Below are 22,408 nucleotides of genomic sequence, written 5' to 3' on the forward strand. Positions count from 1 at the left end.
TTTACAATCAGAAAGAATAATTGGGATGATGATGAACGTTCTTGTTTGGCGCTTTCAACAACAACCCTCCACAAGATTGTCGTTCAAATTTACAATTTTTTTGGATGTTTTGCGATGGTTTTTGGTGATGATCCAATTTATTCTTTCCAATAAAAAAGGAAATGAGTTGACGAAAAGATTCTGAGATTTGATATGACAAGGAAGAACACACTTAATGAGGAGAATGGTTGCCACGATAGAGCCAAAAACATGTGAATATTGGACAGAACCAGATAGGCGACCATTCAAGATGAGGTGATTAGTGATGGTGATGGTTAGGAGGAATGAAGGTAACAGAAGGAGCCCCTTTCGTTTTGGAAGGAATTGTGGTGATGTGTTGAATTGGAACATAAGTTTGACCAAGTGGTTCAATAGATCTTGCTCTATTTCTTCTTCGAATGCCCAGTAGTGCTGGAAGAAGGGTTCCAAAGAATGTGTGACTAAACCTCCAAGTGAAGACCATGAAAAGGAAATACTTGAAAATCCTTCTAAAATCAATATTATCAAAATCTAGCGAATGAACCACAATAACTTCTCCAGTGGCAAGTACAGGACTGGACGCTAAACGTTCAAGGGGATCTTTTAAAGCGTTCGATGCGGCCTTTCCAGCATCAGCTCCAAATCGTTCAATCCATTTTAAAGGTGAACCAGATGTTTTTCGTTTTGATTCTTTTTTGGATTCATCTCTTTTAGGTTCTGTTTTTTCGTCCTGTTTCTTGTTTCCTGATGAGGAAAATAAGCTTGTAGAGAATATTGTTGAAAGAATTGACGAGGAGCTGTCACCTGTTCTTTCTGGTTTTTTAGAGGGAAATACAGCCGTAGGTTTTTCTTTCTCTCCGGTTGTTAGTTCACCTGATGTTTCTTTTGATTCCTGTGTTTGTGGCTTTTCGGTGGCATTTGCATTTTGTAGTTTTTGTTTTTTGTCATTATTTACATTTTGATTACTTCCAATTATCCAATAAAAAGGTGAAAATATAGTGTCAATCAATGTTTGTGTTTGACTAGAGTCTTTGGTTGATTTTTCTTGACCCTTTTTCTGTTCGATATTGTTTTTTTTGCTTGCCATATTTTTTGTTGATTCAACACTAAATCTGTCAAATCCGACTTCTCTTTTTGGCTCTGTATAAGATTCTATTGTTTCTTGTGTTGTTGAATGAGTTGTGGATGGTTCTATTGCTTTTACTTCGGAAAATCCTTGTTGGTATTGCCCATTTTTTATCGATTTCATTAATTGTTGAGATTTTTCAATGATGTCTTCCTCTCCTCCAACTACATTGGAATTCAAATTGTCATTATTAAATAAATTCCTGGAAAATTCCTTTTCATTGTTCGGATGATCCTCCATATTCAATTCATCCATCTCTTGTGATGGTTGCTGTTTCCGATCATCCTCCTCCGAATTCGTATTCCCTCCTTCTCCATAATATTTATTAATTATATTAACAGATGATGGATGCTGTTTTTGTTCCCTCATTGTTGATGATGAATGATTATGATGATAGAAACGAGGCTCCTCATTTATCGATGAAGAAACAGAAGAAGGAAGAATTTCAGACATTTTTTCAAAAAAATGTTGAAAATCCGATTGTTTGATTTGATAGAGTTTCAACTTGAAAGCCAACAATTCGTTGATCAAAGGAATGAGCAAGACGATGAAAGTAGCTTGATTTACATGGATGAAATAATGAGAAAATTTAAACTGAAAATGATGAACACTCGGTGTGTTAGAAAGGAAAAGCCTTTTTTAATGAACTCGGAATTCAGAAGATGAAGACGTCTTTACGCCGACTGATGTCAAGATATCGTATGAGAATCGTTGTATTCTCATTACAGATTACTGGTATCACCAGATTCATGTCTTTGATTTGGATACAAAACAATACAAGTACAATGTGCCTCTTGAAGTGCCGTATCCTTTATATATGTGTATCGAAGAGGATTATGATGGATGTTATAATGACGCTTTGCTTGTAAACTTTGATGATCAAAGACTGGTTAACAAATATGATTTAAGAAAATTATTGAGTTTGACCAAAAACAATGATGATATGTATACTCTTTGGAAATGCAATGAATGTGCTTAACCAAAGGGAATGGCAATTCTTTACTCGAATGATTCTAATTTCCTGAAAGAGGAATTTACAAATAATAGAAATATTATTTTCATATGTGATTATATTCAGCAAGGAATACAAGCTTTACAACCCTCATCCGGAAAATTGTTAAAATTTATCGCCACACAAGGCATTTCATTTGTGAGACCTTTGGGTATTAATATCTTGAGTGGTTGCATTATTTTCACCAATGGTGACCCAACATGCTGTGTTCACGCATTGAGAAACTTTGATCCATTTGGTGCAACCTTAGACTACCAATGTGTAGCATCAGTTGGTCGTAATGGCAAAAAAGAATGTAATTTTTCTGAACCTTGTAATCTTGTTTGTGAGCAATCAACGGGAAGAGTGATTGTGGTTGACAGCTGGAATGACCGTATCCAATTCTTCCAATACTCACAAAACGGGAATGAAACAACATTGCAATTTCTAACATCTTTTGGAAAATCTCGTTTGGAAAAAGTTTTCAGAAATCCTCAAGGCCTGTGCCTCAATCGCTTAAATGGAGAGCTTTTTATTTGTGACTCTGGAAATTCTTGTGTGAGCATTTACACTTGAGAGGTTTGTAGAGATTTTGGAAAAAGTCCGTTTACAAAAAAATGGATTCGTATTTTCCAAATGCGATTGTCGCCATTCTGCAGATAATGCATGCTCACTAGGATTCTTGTGAGTGTGCATGAGTTGTTGTTGGGACCTCTTGGGATGTTCACATGCAATACTACGGCCCTGTTTTATCGAATATAGACAAATTCATGAGGTACGGAAAAGCTTTTTCACCAAATTTATTGCAAAATCATGCATTTCTTTTGAGATCTTTAGATCTAATGCTCCTATCATTATTATATCATTATTGCAGTAGTGGTGAACCATGCCAACCATGCATGTCCGTGATAGCCAAAAGTTTTCCAACTGACAAATAAGGAGAAATTCTGCTTGACGCACAATTTATGGATGCATTCTCATCGTTTAGCAGTACAAATAGCGAGAGATTAATTCCATCCACCGATCGTCTCACCCAAAACAAAATAACTCCACGACGTGCTCGCTCAACAATTCGCAAACGAAATGCCAGCAGTCAGTCGATTGAAAAGAAAATCCACACATTCACATGCAAATGTGGAGATGAATGGCGACTCAAAAGAAGCATCTACTTCTCCTCAAGAATCGTCAAATGCTGCCACTCTCAAAGACCACAGAGAACCCAAAATTACCTTCTTTTCTCATTTGAAAGTTTTCAAAGTGATTGGACTTTGGAATTTAACCTTGCTCGTTTTAGGAGTCATTGGCTCCATGTCGTATGGTGTGTTGCCAATTATTTGTCAATACATTCTTGGAGATTTGATTGACGAATTTCTTGCTGCCAATTCAAACGCTGCTTATCGGGCAGAAGCTATCAATCAAGTGTGTATCAAATTGACCATTATTACATTCTGTGGTATGGCTGCTTTTGCAATTTATCACTTTTTCCTTCAACTTTCCAATCACAGAATTGGAACTGCGTTAAGACATGAATATATGGATGCATTGACCAAGCAAGAAATGACTTTTTTTGACATTAAGAAAGTTGGAGCATTGACTGTTGTATTGAGTGAAGATATTCCAAAGATTCAGGATGTCTACACAAACGAATTTTACATCTTCATGCAAGAAATTATTCAATTCATTGTTGGATTTATTTTGGCCATCACTACCAATTGGAAGATGACACTCATTCTCGTTTCAACCACTCCATTGACCTATGTTTCACACACCATCATGTCACTTTTATCGACCAAGATTACAAGACAGGTGAATCGTCTCACTGAACATTCGGCAGGAGTTGCTAATGAAATTACTTCATGCATTCGAACCATTCGATCGATGGCAGGAGAGAGCAAGGAAATGGAAAGATTTAATGAAGATTTATACAAAATTAATGCAAAGGGTGTATTTAAGGGAACTGTTCATGCGATGGGATTTTCATTTGGTAAGTTTTTGAAGCAAATTTGTTTCAATTGATAATATCGACACGCCATGGCACGGCATTTGCGACCTTAATTGGTATTATTATTGAAATGTTTTCACAATTCCATAATATTTTCACAACAGCTGCCATGTTTGTCTGGGGAACCATTGCTTTGAGTTTTTGGTATTCTGGACATGAGGCTGCCGATGGAAGTACCACACTCGGCTCCATCTTTAAAGTATTCGGAATGATGTTTGTTGGAGTTGTTGCCATGATTCGTGCAGCAACATTTTTCCCTCACTATGGAAAGGCCTATGCCAGTGAGACGACACTGTTGAAAGTCTTGTTGAGAGAACCTGCCATTCCTTTGAGTGGAGGTAAAACGATTGAATCTATTGAAGGAAATATTCGTTTCGAAAATGTGGAATTTTCATATCCTTCTCGATCGAATGTCATTGTCATGAAAGATTTCAGTTTGGAAATTAAGAAGGGACAAACTGTTGCTCTTGTTGGACCAAGGTAAGTGTCAAACAGCATTCCAAATACTTTTAATGAACCATCGATTGTAATAATATGAACAACATGGTTATTAACAAACACAATAGTGGTTCTGGTAAATCAACTCTTGTTGGTCTTTTAGGTAAGTTTTTAGAAAGTGAATGCGTTTTCAATGTTGTTTACAACAATTATCTTGTCAATATTAATTCACAATAGAACGTTTCTACACTCCAAATAAGGGAAGAGTCTTTCTTGACAATGTTGACATTCAAGAACTCGATCCAACATGGCTCCACAAAAACATTGGAATTGTCAGTCAGGAACCTGTCCTCTTCTCTGGATCCATCAAGTATAACATTGCCTACGCTTTAGGATTAGAAAATGTGACACAAGAACAAATTGAAAATGCTTCCAAACAAGCCAACGCACATAATTTCATCATGGATTTACCGAATGGTTATGATACCATATTAGGTGAAAAGGGTGTGTCGCTGTCAGGTGGTCAGAAACAACGTATTGCAATTGCGAGAGCATTACTTCAAAATCCTAAAATTTTATTATTGGATGAAGCAACTTCTGCATTGGATTCTGAGTCTGAACGATTGGTTCAAGTAAGTTTCAAATTTAATGTTAGAAATTGTAAATTTAAAATGTGAATGCTAATGTCACACACAGGCTGCTTTGGATGTGTTAATGAAAGGAAGAACCACCATTTGTATTGCTCATCGTTTGACAACTGTGATTAATTCAGATTTAATCTGTGTCATGGTGAAGGGAGTGTTGAGAGAAAAGGGAACTCATGCTGAATTGATTCAAATTAAGGACGGTATCTATAGAAATTTGGCAGCCAAACAAATGATGTTGGCGGAGGAACAGGTGTCCAATGGATTGGATATTGAGGTAACCATGGATTTGGTTGTGGATGACCAGCAAACGCATCAAGCAGTCTTGTCAGACAATTCGAGTCAGGAAAAACTTGCCGATCAAAATGAATAATTCACACAAATTTGATTTGAATTTTGTGCCAAATGTTTTATTGGACAATAAATCCAACAATAAATCAGCAATGATGAATGCTGCTTTCAAGACACACTACTTAAAGGTCTCTTGTCTCTAATTCTCATGCTGACTGAGTTGAAACTGAACATCATTAGAAGCAAACTGAATTGCATTTAGATTTTGTGTCATGGCCAAAACAACCATCGATAGATCATTTCTCAACACATTGGAAGCAAATGCCAATGTGAGTCCATCCCGTTGAACAGCTTGACGAACAATTTCTCGATCATTCCTGAACGCATCAGGAGCATTTTCGAGTGCCTTTGGATTGCATTGAATGGCTTCTACAATAAAAGAACGATCTTGTCTCAATAATTCTGAGGCATATTTGAGAGCTTTTGCGTCACATTCAATGGCTTGCAGTACCACATGTCTATTTTGTCGAATGTTTCTCGATGCATACTGTAAGATACATCCTCTCTTTTTCACAGCTTGTAAAGTCACCTCTGGATCATTCCTTAATTCTTCAGAAGCGTATTTAAACGCCATGTCACAAATATTCACAACTTTTAACATGTATTGCTTATCTGCTTTCAATGCCTCTCCTGCAAATCGAATCGAATTTTCTAAAGTGTCTTTACAATGAGCGGTTGCTGTCAAAACTACCTCATGATTGTTTTTTGGAACATCTCCAGCATATTTCAGAAGATCGGCACTTTTTCGAACGGTTTCTAATACCACTCTCACATTATTTTTCATCCTCTCTGAACAAAATTTGAAAGCATTTGGATTTTGTTTTACGGCACACAACACAACTTGTTCATCTTCCATTAATTCTGGAGATACAAATTCCAATAATAAACCTTTCTGACTCAGAATGGATTTGACAATATTTTTCTTCGCTTTGCAACAATTTGGAATGGTTGTGAAATGTGTGAAAGAATAAGGAAGAAGTGTTGAATTGGTGGCACCTCGCTTATTCACAGCTTCAATGTTGTAATGAATATATTCAAAACTAAAATTCTTTCGTTGAATCCAATCCTTAAACTTTAACCGTTCCAATGAATTTTCCTTGACTTTCCTCAAAAAGAATAAATTTTTAGAATTGACAAGTAATTGAATATTGGAATCGAGTGTTTTTCCAATGAGTAAAACGTTTCTTGTCAATAGTTTCCACTCACTAATGGGACTAATGACATTCGAAAAATGAATAAATGTGTTATGCCATGGCTCTCTTCCATCAGTTAAGCTTAAAAAAGTTTTCAAAAGGTATGGCAGTTTCATGCCAAACTTTTTCTGGAGATTCTCAATGTCACTCGCACTCACAGGACCTTGGGAAAGTGGAAGAATGAGAGAATTATTTTCTTGATGAAAATTAAAAGTAAATTCACGAACCAACACATTTTCACATGCTTTGTGAAATTTAGAACACGTTAACTCACGAAATTTTCTTTGCCTTTTTGGTTGACAGCTGGCAGGTTCATGTTGTATGTGTGTGTGAACTTGAGCACGTTGTTCTTATTCATAATCTCCACCAATCACTTCATGTCTGCTATCTGACAGCAACAAGTACTCATTCTTCGAGTCAGAGTTTGCCTTATAATGATTGTTGTTTCCATTCCTCACATGATCAGAGCAACAACACTGAGCACAACACGATACACACATTGCCAACACAAGCACCACTGGAATGGTTACCAATTGTGTAATTAGAAAAACATGAAGCATGGAATACAGATCTCGTGCTTCTGTTTTACACTTTTTAGAATAGGTCATCACTGCAATGGCAATCAAGAGACCAATCATGGGCCATCCAAGTATTGCCACACAAATCTTGGAAATGGTAAAACAAGGTCGAATGTTGTTGTTGTTGCCACTACTACTCGTGGCAGAACCTTCTTTTCCATTTTGGGAAATTTGGAAAGCACAAGCATCAAAAATTGAAAGAATGACAGCGAAAATGCAACACAATGCTCCAACACAAGTCACAACACAGAAGGAGAGAAGTAGATTGAGTATGGTTTGGGCCATGCAGGTGTCTGTATCGATCATTTTGTTGATATTCTTTCCATAAATGTAAACTTTTTTGAAGGTTGTTGTTTCGATCGATGTTCTTCACTTGTCTACTTACATCCCCATGCAGCCATTCCGAATGAAAAGGATGCAACAATGAAAGATGTCACAACTCCCACTCTGTTGTATCAACAAGTTCCAAATGCATAGATTGTGATCGTTTGCGATGATGATCTATTGCTAATCAACACCTACCCATATGTACGACACCAAGAAGGAGATGATCTGGTGACTGATCCATATGAATTCTCAGAGGAGGTCTTTCCTGACATTTTGTTTTTTTTTTGAAACTTTGTACTATTGTTCATACAAAATGTCAGGACATCTCAGTCTTGTAGGAGCGACATGGCATGAACATATTCACATGATCAAACAACTACTACCACGGCCGTCACTAGTGACGGTGGGATCGATACTGTCTTTTGTTCTATCAACTTTGGATCTCTTTTCCATAAAAGGTAATTGAATGAAACAATTTTTCTTTTCAAAAAATGCTGGAATAATTTTAACCAGTAAGCATGGACAATGTAATTCATGCAAAATAACAGCATCTTCTATGCCACTATTTGACAAAGAGTAAAACATTTCGTCGCGTTCAATGATCAATCGTAGTAACTTGGGAGCAGTTAAATATTTGAGATGAATGTGTGAGGCGCATTGAAATACCATGGATCGAATATACATGTGTGTGAAAGGTGTTGTGGATTCAAAATGAATATTTGAATGTAACACATTAATCTCACAAAGAAGAGGCATGTCACGCAATGACAAGTGTTGGTGTTCTGTGCTTACGAAATGTGAAATTGTTAAATATTTCAAAGTTTCAAAAGTTTTCTTAGAAATTGAAAATTTTTGACATCGTACCAAGCACAGTAAATTGATATTCTCACAATTGATATTGCATGATACTCTCTGGAACGTTACGTTACGAATAGTTTCATTTTCAAGGCTCTCCAAACATGTAAGTTGTTGAAGACATGTCGGAGTTGTTTCCACTGATTCTATTTCATAGCCATTTTTCGATTTAAGCTTTCTTTCCACACATACAGAAGCAAGACCTGAGACTAATGAAAGCGTGAATCTCTCGGTCGAGGTTAATGAATTATGACTTGATAATTGAATGAATCTGGTAATCGTGTGTTTGGTGAGTAGATCATCAAATTGGTGACAGCTGAGTAAGTGCATTTCCTTGACTATGAGATGATCTATTGTTGTCCTTTGATGAAACATAAATGTTCTCTTGTAGTTGGTGCTCACGATGAACGTGGCACAGTGTTCGAGGTCCATTTCTAACATGCATTGATCTGACATGGCCTCAATGTCGTCATGAAGCACAAAACTTGATAAATGACCGTGTGGAAGCAACAGTTTCACATCTCTACAATTCTCAATCTGGATGTTTCGAAGAGAATTGCAATCCATGATTTCCACTTTCTCAGATCCTTGAACACGGATCGACTCAATTTTAGGATGATCTCTAAAAGAAAATTCTGCACTGCGTTCATGAACCATATTGGAGGTAATAATTTTGAAAGTACGTAAACCCTCGTGCTGTGCAAACCAACTTTCAGGATCTGAACCTTTGCAGTTATCAAGAGTTAAATGAGCGAGCGAATAAAATGTGTCACGTTCAGGAATACAAAACATTCGAAGATGAAGACAGTGAAGAACAGGAGCTCGCATGCCCTTCAACACTAAATCCTGCATACATCCTTTCAAATTAAGAATTCTTAAACTTGGAAATGAGGAAGAACTCAAATCAAGTACATCAGCGCTTTGGTATTGAACCAATGTCAGATCTACCAAATTAGAGATTAAACTCGTAAAATGTGTGTTGGTAATTTCATGGGAAGGACTAAGCTGCAAAACATTGAACGATCTAAACTTGGAAATATACTTGGAATAATTCTGTTCACCGTAGAAATTTTTGAACATGGTGTGGAGAGTGTGGAAGTATTTTGAATCTATGGAGCCCATTAATTCGACTGAAACCAATTTGTCAGATGTGAAAACTCCTTGTTCAATTAATTGTCGACAAACATCTACAAAAATTCCAAAATTGCTTTGATGATTTACCAATGTGATTCGCTCCAATGATGACAGGTGTGCGACTAACAATTGTACACAATTTTCAAAAACAATATCCACTGCAATATGTTTCATATTCTTCCAACTTTTTTTCACAGAAATATTTAACGAGCTCGATATGTTTGGTCTTGCTCCAAGCTTACCCGCTCGTTGGAAAAGCAACAATTCTTGAATATTAGGAAATGTTTCTGCGAAAAACTCTAATAACAATTTACAATCAAATATTGGCAAATTATTACTACGCGTGTCAGTTGAAGGATAATTCAAGTATTGAAACTTCTTTTCCAAAACATTCGGAAAATTCAGCACCTCTGCCGAATAATTCAAACACAATCTTTTCACAACTTTTTTACAATCACACAAAACATGAATTAGTTCCAAAGCATTGAACATGTCATCATGCATATTGGAAATAACCGTTTCATTCCTATTCTCAAAGTGTTCCGATAATGATGATTCTTCCTCTTGATGCATCATCAGATGACTCATAAATCGAGATCTCTCAACCCGACTCTGATAATTGAAAATTCCTGGAAATTCAAAAACAATGGAAAACCACAAGGCTTCATTCTCATGTACAAATTGAAACATCTTTTTACATGTAAATTTCAATGAGAAAAGGCTTAACATTTCATTCAATGAAAATCGGGATGTTCCAATAATTTCTCCCAAAACATCATTTTGATGATCACTCAATAATTGATGACTCTTCCGATGTGAGATTCGTTTCAATTTGGCTTGTTCCCGATCACGGTCATTGTCAAATAACTCTCCGATGAGAAATGAACAAATACTGCACAGCGACTCTGTGGGCAGTTGAAGAAGAGACATTTTTTAAGGTGATGATGAATTTGACTCGATATGGAAATAAACTCGGAACATGCAAGTCGACATGAGGTTAGGTTTTTGGATATAAGGTTCAAAGTTTGATCAGTCGATAAGAACCGAAGCGAGCATAACTCCTTCTTTGTTAATTAAACATTGTGATTTCAATGAATTGTTTTAAACTTTATTAAAGAGGAGAATTTATTAAAAGTTGAAGAGGGCAACAATCAGTTTAAAACTTCCATATAACCAGAAAACAAGAAGATGGTAAATATTTAAGACGAAAGTCGGCATCCTCTTGATAGATATAAAACAATCCCCTAAATTACGAAAAGGATAATACACGCTCCCCCTTTTCTATTGGAACCATCACTCATTGTAAACCATAACAATGTGTTTTGTGGGTTTGATTGATCTGGTAGAACTTTGGGATCAGATACTTCATCGGTTTCATACACATCAGTCACATCACAATCGATCACGCTCCGGTTTTGAATGGCCCTAGTAATATCGATAGGGTATTGATACCGAGGTATTGGTCCATTATGCATGATTTGGTAGTAAATACATTCAATATTTGTTCCCCTTATTTGTTTTACCCGTGGTGGGTCAAAGTAAGTTAATGGTTGTGGTTGAAGAAAATCCTTCCCAGCAACTAATTTCACTGGTTTCAAGTTTTGACATGCCGTGATTTTGGGTGCTGTTTCTGGTTCCCCTTTCTTGTCTGTCATTAGGTTTTGAGGATTCAGAGTGACTTGTTGGTCCATTTTTCGCTGCTGATTATTTCTTGTTGCTTCTCTAACTCTCCAATTTATTGATTGGAGAATTAAGGTACGAATTGAGAAGATAATTGTTGGTCTAACCACACTTTATACTGATGATTTTATTAGGAGCATTTACAATTCAGACCTTTGCTAATGCAAGGTTTTTGTCAAATGAGAAAGATTGTAATGATGTAGCGTTTTTATTGGAGCTAATGGAAATTCATTGATGTAAATTACTCATTTTAGTAACACCTTTTTTAAACGAATGCTCTCTGTGGAGAAAGATATTAAATGTTTAAATTAATTGGAGAACAATTTGAGAAAATAATCTCAAGGACAATTGGAGAAGATTACCCCAAGGGGTAATTTCAGTAATTTGTAAATGCAAGAACGGATATTTTCCAAAATACAAAGTTCTGGAAGTCAGCAGCCATCCTTTTTTTGGCTTCTGCAGGTCACATCTTTGGATTCATATCAGCCAGTTAATATGGGAAGTTAACTTATATTTCCTTCTTATATTTCTTCTCTTTAGAAAAACGAATCGCCAAGCATAATAGTAACCATTATGAAGGAAAGGTCATTTTAGAAATAATCAAATGATCTGTGTTAGCTGACATCTCGGGTAGGTTATCTTTTTTTCGAATCTACAGCTGCGAATCACATCGAATCACTGCGAATCTTCCTGCAAAAGATTCAATAAAAAATATTGTGATGACAACAGTACTGAGATGATGCAACAACAATTCTAATCATCGACATTTCAACACCCATGCCCACAAATGTGCCGAGCCAGGATGTACAGGCTCACTTTCACGATATTGCTTTGAACATCAGAAATGGTTTTCCGAAAGCACTTTTGCACGAAATCACTCACTGTGCAACCAACAACACAACAAACACCCAACAACACTCCAATCACTTTTGTTCAACAAAACTTCAACGATCAAAATCAATTGACTGAAAATCATCATAATTACTCTATCAAAGACAGCAAATACTCGATTAATATTATTGAAGGATGGCCTATTCAGAAATTGTGGAAAATTACATCGGGTGATCATGATGTCAAAAATTATAGTGATAAAGGCAAGCATGATGTCGTCACTAAATTATGGAATTTCATTAAAGAAAAAGATTTGCATCATCAATTCATTTCGGAATTGCAATCTCAAGATTATGTAATAATGACAACAGATGAATTCAACAATGTCAAGCAAGAAGAGCGAGTTAAAGGACCAAAACAACACCATACTGATCTTCGGGAAATTTCTGAAAATTACAGTCTAAGAGAAAAAGGCTTATATTTGTCACAAAATGGATTGGATAAAAAGAGGAAGGGAGAAACACTTGAATCAGTTCAAGAAATGAATGATCGTCTCAATTCACAGCCAAGTAAACCACAAGGTTTACCAAATTATTTCACAGATGAAGTCAAAGATATGGTTTTTAAAGCTATTGAGGAAGCAATGCGAGAGCACAAAGATTTCTTTAAGGTTAACAAATCAAAAATTGCAGACGACATTAAAAAACAATTACCTGATACATATGAATATCGCAAAATCAAATCAAGCCTTACACATCCTAAAAAAGGATACTATGTTTCCTTAATATATCGTGAAAAGACAGGAATTTCTCTCTCCCAATTGTTTGAAAAAAGTAAGAAACGACGAGCATACAAGCGGTCTTCTCTTGGCTTGCCTATCCATTTCATGACACAAAAAACAAAAGCAAAATTAATTCATGATGCCATGATCTATGGATTAAACCATTCAGATGAAGATATCAAAGATATGGTCCATCATCGTTTAACCTACATTGGTGATATTATTGAAGACATTAATGGAAATCATACCTTAATACGCGACATACGTACCGTGATGTGTATTATCTTGGCTAAAATATACGAAAGTAACGGTTTTAAGGTGAAAGAAGGAACTTATATCGTTGAGATTGTTCATTTGTGCAGAATGTGTTTTAGGGTGTTGTAATACGTGTTGTGAAGATCCTACGTGCACATTCCACATCAAGATTGTTAGCTACAAAGAGTCTCAATCATGCTCAAACAATTGTTGAATCAATGACCATGAAAAACCAAAAGAATTCACAACCGATGAGAAATGAACAAACACTGGACAGCTGTTCAGTTCTCGATGGGCAGTTGAAGAAGAGACATTTATTAAGGTGATGATGAATTTGACCAGAAATGGAAATGAATAATATCGTTTTCAAAAAGATCAATGTTGTTTACATGAGGTTATTTACAGACAAGTTTGATTTATTTCTTCTTTGAGTTGATCAATCACTCGCAAAATGCATTGAATTTTCACAATTTGAGCTTTTCGTTGCTTCTTCACCCAAGAATTCTCTTGAAATTCCAAATTATCCAACTCAATGGTCAAATTCATCAATTCACCATCCAATCGTTGTAGCGTTCGCAAATCTTGATTTTTCATCGATTCTGAATAGTCATTGATGTGAGAATGTTCAGATTCCTGTGGTCGTCTTGATCGATATTCCGTCACAAAGGCATCGACCTTATTCAACACATTTTCAATCTTGTTTGAAATTTCAAATACTTTACAACCATGTTCACCTCCAAATCGATCTTTCATGATTTTCACACGAGCAGCTTCTCGTTCGGGATCCTCCGTCGCAAGTTCATAGCGACACGTTGGACACGAGTTGTGATCCTTAATCCATGGCATAATGCAATCTTTATGAAAGACGTGTCCACATGGCATTCGAGTGAGAAGATCATTTTCTTCAAATTCACAAAGACACACAGCACAGGATTGACACATTTCATTTGAGTCTTCTCCTCCACCATTACAACAAGTATTGCAATCGCTCATAATTTGTTTTCGTAAGGGACTTAATTTGAAATTTGGTAATTCCTCAATGGCTCGTTGTTGAGTGGGAGTTTTCTTATTGATTTGATCTTGTTGATATTGTTGAAAGGATTGATTGGCCATATTGGAGAAGAATTGTTGAGGATCCATCATGAAGAATGGAGAATGCGTGTGTTGTGATTGTTGAGAGGAGGAGGCATTGGATGGTGGTTGTTGTTGAAATGGTTGTTGTGAAGGAACAGTAAAGAATGGAACAAAGAAGGGAATGAAAAAGGAAGGTGTGGGAGAGTGTGGTTGCTGTTCCGTTCGGCTCAAGACAGGATCAGGAATGTAAACGTTAAAGTTGATTGTGAACATTTTAGAAGTTGTTGTCGAATGGAACACTCAGTGTCAGTCGTCAGTCAAGTGGTTTCTTTTTTTTTTCGATTTGTGCTCTTATTGCGGGTGCTGGAACGCACAAAAACGTTTCCGCTCGAAAAATTCTAAAAAAAATTCATGGAAGTGAAGTCTGATGATGCACTCTGAAATTCCGATGAGCATTCCTTCAATCGGAAAAGGAATAGGAAGGATCGGAATTGAGGATGATGAATGCATGAAGAGAATGAAGGGATGTTTAGAGACGAGATTGAGATTACTTTTTTGGACAATTTGAAGAGAGTGTCGTGGCGATGGCAATTCCGAAAGTTCAAGTGTGGCCTTGAGATTCGAAACATCTTTAATGGTTCGTCTCTAACAATTCCTCAATTTCTTCAGTGGTCAACACGGCTCTCTCATGTGCCTTTTCACTCAACAGATACGATTGCATGACACCTTTTCCTTTCACTTCTATTTTTCGTTCTTCAAATTGCAAATCCAAATCATGAACTCTTTCATAGGTGGAACGTGAAATTTGAATTCTTCCAGGCAATGAAGTGGATTCCATTCTGGAAGCAACATTAATTGTGTCTCCCCACAAATCATAAGCAAATTTTTTAGTGCCAATCACACCTGCAACCACAGCACCAGTATTGAGTCCAACTCGAATATCCACTTGATGAATCTGATCAATATTGAGGGAAACAATGGATGATGAGGATATGGATGAGGGTATTAAATTGTTTGTACTATTGGATGGTGTCATGAATGTAGTATTCATATTATTCGTTGGCAATGTGGTTGAATCATTTCCTGTTGTTGAAAATTTTTCCAAAATCATTTTTTGATTGTAATTTCTCACCACTCTGAAGGTTTCTATTGCAAATCTCAAAACACGTTCTGCATGATCACTTGCTTGATGTAATCCTCCAACACAGAAATAAGCATCTCCAATGGTTTTGATTTTTTCCAATTCATACTTGTCAGTCAATGAATCAAATCCATTCACAATATCACCCAACATTTTCACCACTTGATGTGCATTCATGCTGCTTGAAAGTTTTGTGAATCCAACCATATCAGAAAAGAAGCAAGTAATATCAGGAAGTTTTTCTGCAATAAATGTCTCTCCCTATTTTTGAATCATTCAACATTTGAAATCCATTCAAAATTAAAATGAAATCATGACAACAATATATCAATCAATTCAAAATTTGAATGAAATCATGATAAAAAGAAATGAATAAAAATCATGAAATATGTATCTCTTTTGATGTGACTTCAAAAAAACACTTACATTTTTCAATTTTTTCGCCACTGATTCAGGTAAAATATTTCTCAATAAATTTTCTGAAGTCTTCTTTTCTTCAGCAAGAAGAGAATTTTGTTTCTTCTCTGTTGTGATATCTTTGATGAAACATACAAAGACTGCCTTTCCATCAAAAGTGGTCCATGAAATGTTCAATTTCGCTGGGAATCGAGTTCCATTCTTTCTCACACAATCAATCTCCAGCGTTTCACCACTTGCAATACTTCCTGTGTTTGTTTTCAAATGTTGCAATGATGTTTGAATTCTTTCCTTATTCTCTTGTCCAAATAAATTCCAGAGAGGAAGACCCACCACTTCATTCATATTCTTTCCAAACATTCTCTGTGCAGATGGATTGTAAATATCCACTTCAAATTCTTGATTGCACAAAAGAGCTCCATCCACAGTCGCATTGAGAACATTTCGAACCTTGTCGTCATCTTCTCTCCTTGATGACTTTCTCTGTTTGATCCATTCAAGCTGATGGAAGAGAATATAATTCCGGAGTGGTTCTTTTGCATCAATGTTTTCAACCTTGACGTAATTCAACATCATTCTCAAACATTGCATTTCTGAAAAATGTTTTGAGGTTCCTCTCACATACATGTTAATAATAATTGGAAGAAACACCAGCCCAATAACACCAATAATAATTGTCCAAGTTTGACTATCATCCCTCTGTACACTTGCAACATAAACCTCCATAAAATTCAGCATTCCATCTGTCAGCTTATTACAAGCTTGATATACTCCTGTAAAAAATTGATCGAATACTTTGGTAACATCTTTTTGAACGGCGGCATAGATTTCATTAATTTCAATGGATTTCAAGAGAAAGCTGTGAACCAAGTCATTCAGGCCAGAGCAGGTCGTAGTTGACGTAATATTGAGCTGAGTACAATTTCGACCTTTGAGAAGAGCATCTATTTCCAAATATTTTCCAACAAGAGAAGGGCTGCCCGCACTACCAAAAATTAAGCGATCCCAATTACTTTCTAGAGTTTTTGTTAAAGTATCAATACCTTCATGATAGCTTTGAGTTTCTTCCTGACTCAGTAACAGATCAGAATTCATAGCATATGTATTGGGTCTTAAAATTCCAAAAGCATAAATCTCTCCAATATGTAGTGATGTTATTTGGGCTGATGCGGCCACCCTTACCGAACCCTGCATGTTTTCGATAATGTTGTTTGCATTATTTGTTGTGGAGATGGTAATGTATAAAATAGGAATGGAACAACACAAAAATATAGCTGTAAGCAGAATCACTAAAACTGCGTTTCTCAACATGGGATTTTGCCACATTCCATTGTTAACATTTGATTCTTGCTCATTTGCTTTGATTGCATGATAAATCTTTCCAATGGCTTCTTTTGGAATCGATTTTTCGAAAAGTTTAACAATTTTTCTTAGTTTGAATGAAAAATAAACTTGAAGCGAAGCAATACCAAGGCAAAGGATGCAACCTGTAATGAGAGATGCAATACAGTAATAGACAAAACTTCTTTGATAAGTGGTCACAGTATCATTCACAACCTCGGATATTTGGTCACAAAATGTAGCAAAGTTCTTCGATAAAGTATCTCGATTGTGCCACATATACATCAAAAGAAAGTCTGTGAGTAAAGTCCTATTAAAATCATCTCCTTTCAGAGACTTCAGTGTCACTGCGTGTTGTAAAAAGGAATTAGTAAGAGTAGAAATACTGACATTCCTTGGGCGAGGATGGAGATATTGGCCATAAAAGTTTTGATGTGGAATTTCTGGATAATATACCAGGAATGAGTCATTAGAATACTGAATTGACATGTGAGAGTCTAATTTTCCATCCATGGCTATTGACTGAAGATTATTAAAGGTTGTTAAAGCTAAAGAAATTCTTTCTTGATAAATCTTATCGTAGTCACTCATATTGTTAATTCCCTGCGATGATAGGGATACAGGAAATGTGGTATATGTTCCAAAGAGGGATGTCACAATTTGATGGACCCTCAAGTCAGAAATAATGGCAAGAGATCGAGCTGATGGAGCGCATGCTTTTTGAATTGTGTTCAAATCTCTCGTGGCTGTATTCAGTGTCACAAGGGCCAACACAACCTTAGCTAGAAATAACACGCCAAGTATTGTACCAAATGTCAGAATGATAAAAAAAGGAAGAAGATTGCCTTCAGCTGTTGCAATCGTTGACTTATACATTGCCTCCTTTTTCATCTCAGGGCTCTCTCCAGCTTCGGTCAAATCAAGCTGATTGGAATCCTCAACAAGTTCTTTAGACCCACCTTTGAGGCTGGACAGGTGAATGTTATTGCTAACGCTACCAGCATTGTTAGCTGTTTGAGATAGGGGCGTTATTCTATTGCCAATATTTCGTGTAATGCTTTCCAATAACATAGAACCAGCACTAGCTCGCAACAGCCCTGTTGAGTGCTTAACCAAGGATACAATACTTGGTTTGTCATGACTTCTTTTGGAGTCTTCCTCCTCAATACTTTGAGCATCTTGATAGAGTTCAGAAGCTTTCTCAGTGTTGAAGAGAACCTCTTCATTGAATCTGGCATACAATCTCAACACACTCTTATCTTCAGAGAAGAGTTTCATTAAATTTTCAAAAGTTTCTTCACATTCAATGATGAGAGTGGATGCAGCTCTATTAATTTCTAACACTCGATTTTCATTCACAGTGTCATTCATCAACTCTTTCCAAACCAATTTTCTACATTGAACAATGGTTTGAGTATCTTTTTCAAGTCGATTCAACATTTCAGACATGTCCAATAAAGTTGAAAAATCTTTTGAGTCACCTTTCTCTCTTCGAAGAGAATCTTGAATTTGTTTCAATTTTTCTTTCAACATGAAACTCAATAATAATGCCATCTTTTCATTCTTCACTCTTTTCAAAAGTGTTTGAGAATATTCAAGAGAGGAAATGCAATAAGATTTTGGTGGTTTTTGAAAAGTCACTTGACGATCCATATCCCAAAAGTAAGCACATAATAAACTTGATGAAACGAGAAGATTTTTGTGTTGAAATCTTTTGTGTTGAGAGACTGATTTGATCATACAAATAGCCATATCCTTATCTGAAAATCCAAATGTATCATCATTTCCTTCATTTCCTGAAAGCATGCAAAATTTAAGAAATAATTCCAAATTTCTAATTTGTTTTCTCTCTTCCATATCTTTGAAAAGTGCAATGGCTTCTTTTTTCAAACAAGTTTTTAATTGCTTGAAATCGTTCTTCAGGTGAAAAACCATCATCAATAATTAACACTGCACATTCAACCACACCTTGCATGATTGTGAATCTGTGTCATGTTGTTGATTTGGATCATGTATTGAATAAATACAAGTATGTGGTTAAAGAAGAAGGAATTGTTTAAAGCATGCATGGTTTCAAAAAATATATTCAAATAATCGGTTAAGAATAATATATTGTGGTTAAAAAAGAAGGAATTGTTTAGGGTTTGCAGAGCATTGATATTCACTTACCTTGTCAACTTGTAAACAACTCTTGTATAAATTTCAACAATTAAAAATCCAATCAAGAAACCAATAAAGAACATTCCAAAGGATGAAGTTGCAAATGCTAAGCCCATTTCCCATTCATTCTTTGAATTGACAAGAAATGAAATTAAAGGAAATACACAAATGAAAGTCTTTCCCAAACATAAACCACCAATCATTGAATTTTCAAATCTTCTATAATATGGAAGTAAATACAAGAGCATGATAAAGAGAGTGAATGAGAGAAGAATATGAATAATACTCTTCACAAACATGAGAGAATTTGGAATGATTGCATTCAATGTGATTTGAATCTCTGAAATGACCAAAACACTTCCAATGAATAATGAATTGTCAACAATGAAAGGTGTCTCACTTCGAATATGACTATTTCCCAACACAAAACTACACAATATAGTGCTCAGAATTAAACAAATAATTCCCAAAAAATTCAAAACAATTAATGCAATATTGCTCGAAGAGAAGCACATGTAATAAGGAAATCGATTCAAAACTTTTTGAGGATCACTGAAACCATCAAAAGTGACTGAACTTGAATAATTACAATCAATGAAGGAAGTCATCAAATAAGTCATCACTAAATGTCCAAAATAAATGATAATTCCCAATACTCTCATCAATGATTGAACACTCTTGATGGAACGATCTGCCTTATGATAAACTCTCAAAGTATAGAGAAATAGACATAACACTGAAAGGGAAAGCAAGATACATATCGATGATAATGCAATGGCTGCTTCATATGGAATTGAATACATTGAAAAGTTCACCAAATAATTGAATACTCTCCATATCCATGCACCATAGAGTCCAAAATTATATTCTCCTTCAAGTCCAATCACAAGAGAACCAATCCAAGCATAAATATACAAGCTCAATATCAGCAAGTAACTTTTCCATCCCTGTTTGCTTTTAGAATCGACCAATACGATCAGCGTGGAAGCAACCACTTCTTGTATTTTGGAAAGGACTTTCTTTCCGAAGGAATTCAGGCCAGTACCACCAGCGTGTATTGAGGAAGCAGCACTGAAAGAGTACGCAGATAAGGGTCCAGCAGGATTATAATTGTTGGTTGTTTGGTGAACAGGCTTAAAGAACGTTGGATTTCCAAGACTGATGTCCTCTCGTTCCTTATTCGAGCTTGCTTCCGAGTCTGACATGATGATGATGATGAATTAATGTACAACAATATATTTGAAGTTTGTTGGGAGGAATCAAAACGACGAGAATAATAGGCTCCAATCAATTCCAGAAGTTCGTTTGTTCAATTCTAACGTTTGATATCAAACGAGAACTCTAAAATAATGATTCAAAACGCAGGCGAGTTTGGGGGTTTTCTCTCTCTCTCGAATGGAATCCGAACACGACAATTTTTAGGACTTGCAAGCTCATATTGCCCGCCTTAGTAAGATGAGCCTAATTGGGAGTTATAGTGCACCAGAGAGGGTATGGTGATGGGAAAAAGGAGTGCATGGGATGAAAGGAAGCACACTCCACTTTGGACCTCTCTCTGCTTGGGATGGTCAAATCCTCATAAGAGGGATGACCGAAATTTTGTGATCTCCATCATTGAGTGTCAATAATGCTTGAAAAACAATCCTAAGAGTCAATCTTTGTCCAAAGAAATATTTACATCAAAGACATGATGATGATGGTCAATGATAACGGAATACAATTTCCTAATGGCTGATTTGACACAATGACATTTTATGCGAATGGGCTGAATTTTTGTTTGGGTGTGAAAATGAACCACACGAATGGTTTTGTTGTTGTCGACCTAGGTTGACAAGATGGATTGTATTGAACCACTACTACTTGAAAATGTGGACAGCATTGGCACTACAGTCACAAACATACAATTCTCCCTCGAGCTCATTGCAACAAATGCCACACGGATATTTGAATTGGTTGACGGAAGCGGAGCCATAGGTTCCGTAGGAGGTCACAAAAGTGCCATCACGTCGAAAAATCTGTACGCGATGGTTCCAACCATCCGAAACAATAATGTTTTTCGAAACCTCATCAAACAACAATTTCAATGAGTTATTCAATTCTCCAAATGATTTTCCATATTTTCCAAATGTTGTCACTCGAGTCCATTCTTCATTTGGTGTCTTTTTCAAAATTTCAATTCGATTCAATGGATGCTTTTGACTCACCAATAATAACTCTCCGTAACTGTTGATGGCAACACCTCTTGGACTATCCACGTCGATTCTCTTGATAAATTCTCCAGATTTTAAATTCAAAATTATTATACAATTACTCTCACAATCACAAACAAAAACTTCTTTTCTGTTATTACAAACAGCAATTCCTTGAGCAGACAAAAATGTATGTGTTGTTTTCCAGATGTAATCGAATGGTTCCTCTCCTCTCTGTTCTTCAAAAGAATTTTCTATCAATCTTCTCAAATCATATTTATATACAGCATCGCCATCATCACAATCAAACAATAATGCATCATTCTTATTTTCATCAAATGACTCCTCAATGCACAAATATTTAGGCATTGGAGAAATAGATTGGATGGAAGTTTTATATTCTTTCGTTTTCAAATCAAACACTTTGATCCTATCATTATTGATATCAGAAATTAGTACGCAATGATGGTTGTAAGAAATGGCCACATCAAATGGTCCATCAAATAGATCATTTCCAAATCCAGAAATCTCAACTCTACCCAGAGTCGCCACATGTTTAAAATCCGTAGAAAATGATTTCCGAGCACTGGATGATCTCATCTTTTCTTTAAATTTGCCAAACAAATCATCTTGGTGGTGATGAATAGAAAGGTATTCCCAATCCGTGATGGTCATGATCACATGTGTTGTGATTTGTTGTTGTTGATTGTCATCATGATGATCTTCATTCATTTTTGTTTTGTGTGTTCAGTATAGCAAACAACAATAACAACAGGTTTTACTCATGAGGAAGAACTATTGGCCATGTGTTGCTAAATTCAGCCTTTACTTGGTGTATTCGTTTTGAAAATCATCATCACCCAATTTCCGAAATTGGATAAA

At 36.0% G+C, this 22,408-nt stretch overlaps 10 protein-coding genes across 10 annotated transcripts; 2 read left to right on the forward strand and 8 right to left on the reverse strand.

Moving 5' to 3' along the window:
* Positions 1–298: 298 nt before the first annotated feature.
* FDP41_010069 (uncharacterized protein) lies at positions 299–1,597 on the reverse strand (the record flags this gene model as incomplete). Its single annotated transcript, XM_044700327.1, has 1 exon — positions 299–1,597. The coding sequence occupies one exon, from the start codon at positions 1,595–1,597 to the stop codon at positions 299–301; it is 1,299 nt and encodes a 432-aa protein (XP_044556562.1).
* A 1,621-nt stretch (positions 1,598–3,218) lies between these two features.
* On the forward strand, positions 3,219–5,592 carry FDP41_010070 (uncharacterized protein; the record flags this gene model as incomplete). Its single annotated transcript, XM_044700329.1, has 5 exons — positions 3,219–4,119; positions 4,242–4,617; positions 4,704–4,738; positions 4,813–5,207; positions 5,272–5,592. 5 exons carry the CDS (start codon positions 3,219–3,221, stop codon positions 5,590–5,592), a joined length of 2,028 nt encoding a protein of 675 aa, XP_044556563.1.
* Positions 5,593–5,709: 117 nt separating this feature from the next.
* On the reverse strand, positions 5,710–6,879 carry FDP41_010071 (uncharacterized protein; the record flags this gene model as incomplete). Its single annotated transcript, XM_044700330.1, has 1 exon — positions 5,710–6,879. The coding sequence occupies one exon, from the start codon at positions 6,877–6,879 to the stop codon at positions 5,710–5,712; it is 1,170 nt and encodes a 389-aa protein (XP_044556564.1).
* A 234-nt stretch (positions 6,880–7,113) lies between these two features.
* FDP41_010072 (uncharacterized protein) lies at positions 7,114–7,940 on the reverse strand (the record flags this gene model as incomplete). Its single annotated transcript, XM_044700331.1, has 3 exons — positions 7,114–7,676; positions 7,727–7,788; positions 7,864–7,940. 3 exons carry the CDS (start codon positions 7,938–7,940, stop codon positions 7,114–7,116), a joined length of 702 nt encoding a protein of 233 aa, XP_044556565.1.
* An 88-nt stretch (positions 7,941–8,028) lies between these two features.
* Positions 8,029–10,587, reverse strand: FDP41_010073 (uncharacterized protein; the record flags this gene model as incomplete). Its single annotated transcript, XM_044700332.1, has 1 exon — positions 8,029–10,587. One exon carries the CDS (start codon positions 10,585–10,587, stop codon positions 8,029–8,031), a length of 2,559 nt encoding a protein of 852 aa, XP_044556566.1.
* Positions 10,588–10,901: 314 nt separating this feature from the next.
* FDP41_010074 (uncharacterized protein) lies at positions 10,902–11,348 on the reverse strand (the record flags this gene model as incomplete). Its single annotated transcript, XM_044700333.1, has 1 exon — positions 10,902–11,348. One exon carries the CDS (start codon positions 11,346–11,348, stop codon positions 10,902–10,904), a length of 447 nt encoding a protein of 148 aa, XP_044556567.1.
* An 833-nt stretch (positions 11,349–12,181) lies between these two features.
* FDP41_010075 (uncharacterized protein) lies at positions 12,182–13,333 on the forward strand (the record flags this gene model as incomplete). Its single annotated transcript, XM_044700334.1, has 1 exon — positions 12,182–13,333. The coding sequence occupies one exon, from the start codon at positions 12,182–12,184 to the stop codon at positions 13,331–13,333; it is 1,152 nt and encodes a 383-aa protein (XP_044556568.1).
* A 270-nt stretch (positions 13,334–13,603) lies between these two features.
* Positions 13,604–14,551, reverse strand: FDP41_010076 (uncharacterized protein; the record flags this gene model as incomplete). The annotated part of the gene is made up of 1 exon (XM_044700335.1): positions 13,604–14,551. The coding sequence occupies one exon, from the start codon at positions 14,549–14,551 to the stop codon at positions 13,604–13,606; it is 948 nt and encodes a 315-aa protein (XP_044556569.1).
* A 358-nt stretch (positions 14,552–14,909) lies between these two features.
* On the reverse strand, positions 14,910–20,542 carry FDP41_010077 (uncharacterized protein; the record flags this gene model as incomplete). The annotated part of the gene is made up of 4 exons (XM_044700336.1): positions 14,910–15,680; positions 15,846–19,057; positions 19,146–19,162; positions 19,347–20,542. The coding sequence occupies 4 exons, from the start codon at positions 20,540–20,542 to the stop codon at positions 14,910–14,912; spliced, it is 5,196 nt and encodes a 1,731-aa protein (XP_044556570.1).
* A 651-nt stretch (positions 20,543–21,193) lies between these two features.
* Positions 21,194–22,258, reverse strand: FDP41_010078 (uncharacterized protein; the record flags this gene model as incomplete). The annotated part of the gene is made up of 1 exon (XM_044700337.1): positions 21,194–22,258. One exon carries the CDS (start codon positions 22,256–22,258, stop codon positions 21,194–21,196), a length of 1,065 nt encoding a protein of 354 aa, XP_044556571.1.
* Positions 22,259–22,408: the final 150 nt, after the last annotated feature.

This window comes from Naegleria fowleri (genome assembly GCF_008403515.1).
Source record: "Naegleria fowleri strain ATCC 30894 chromosome Unknown tig74, whole genome shotgun sequence".
Taxonomy (NCBI): domain Eukaryota; phylum Heterolobosea; class Eutetramitea; order Acrasida; family Naegleriidae; genus Naegleria; species Naegleria fowleri.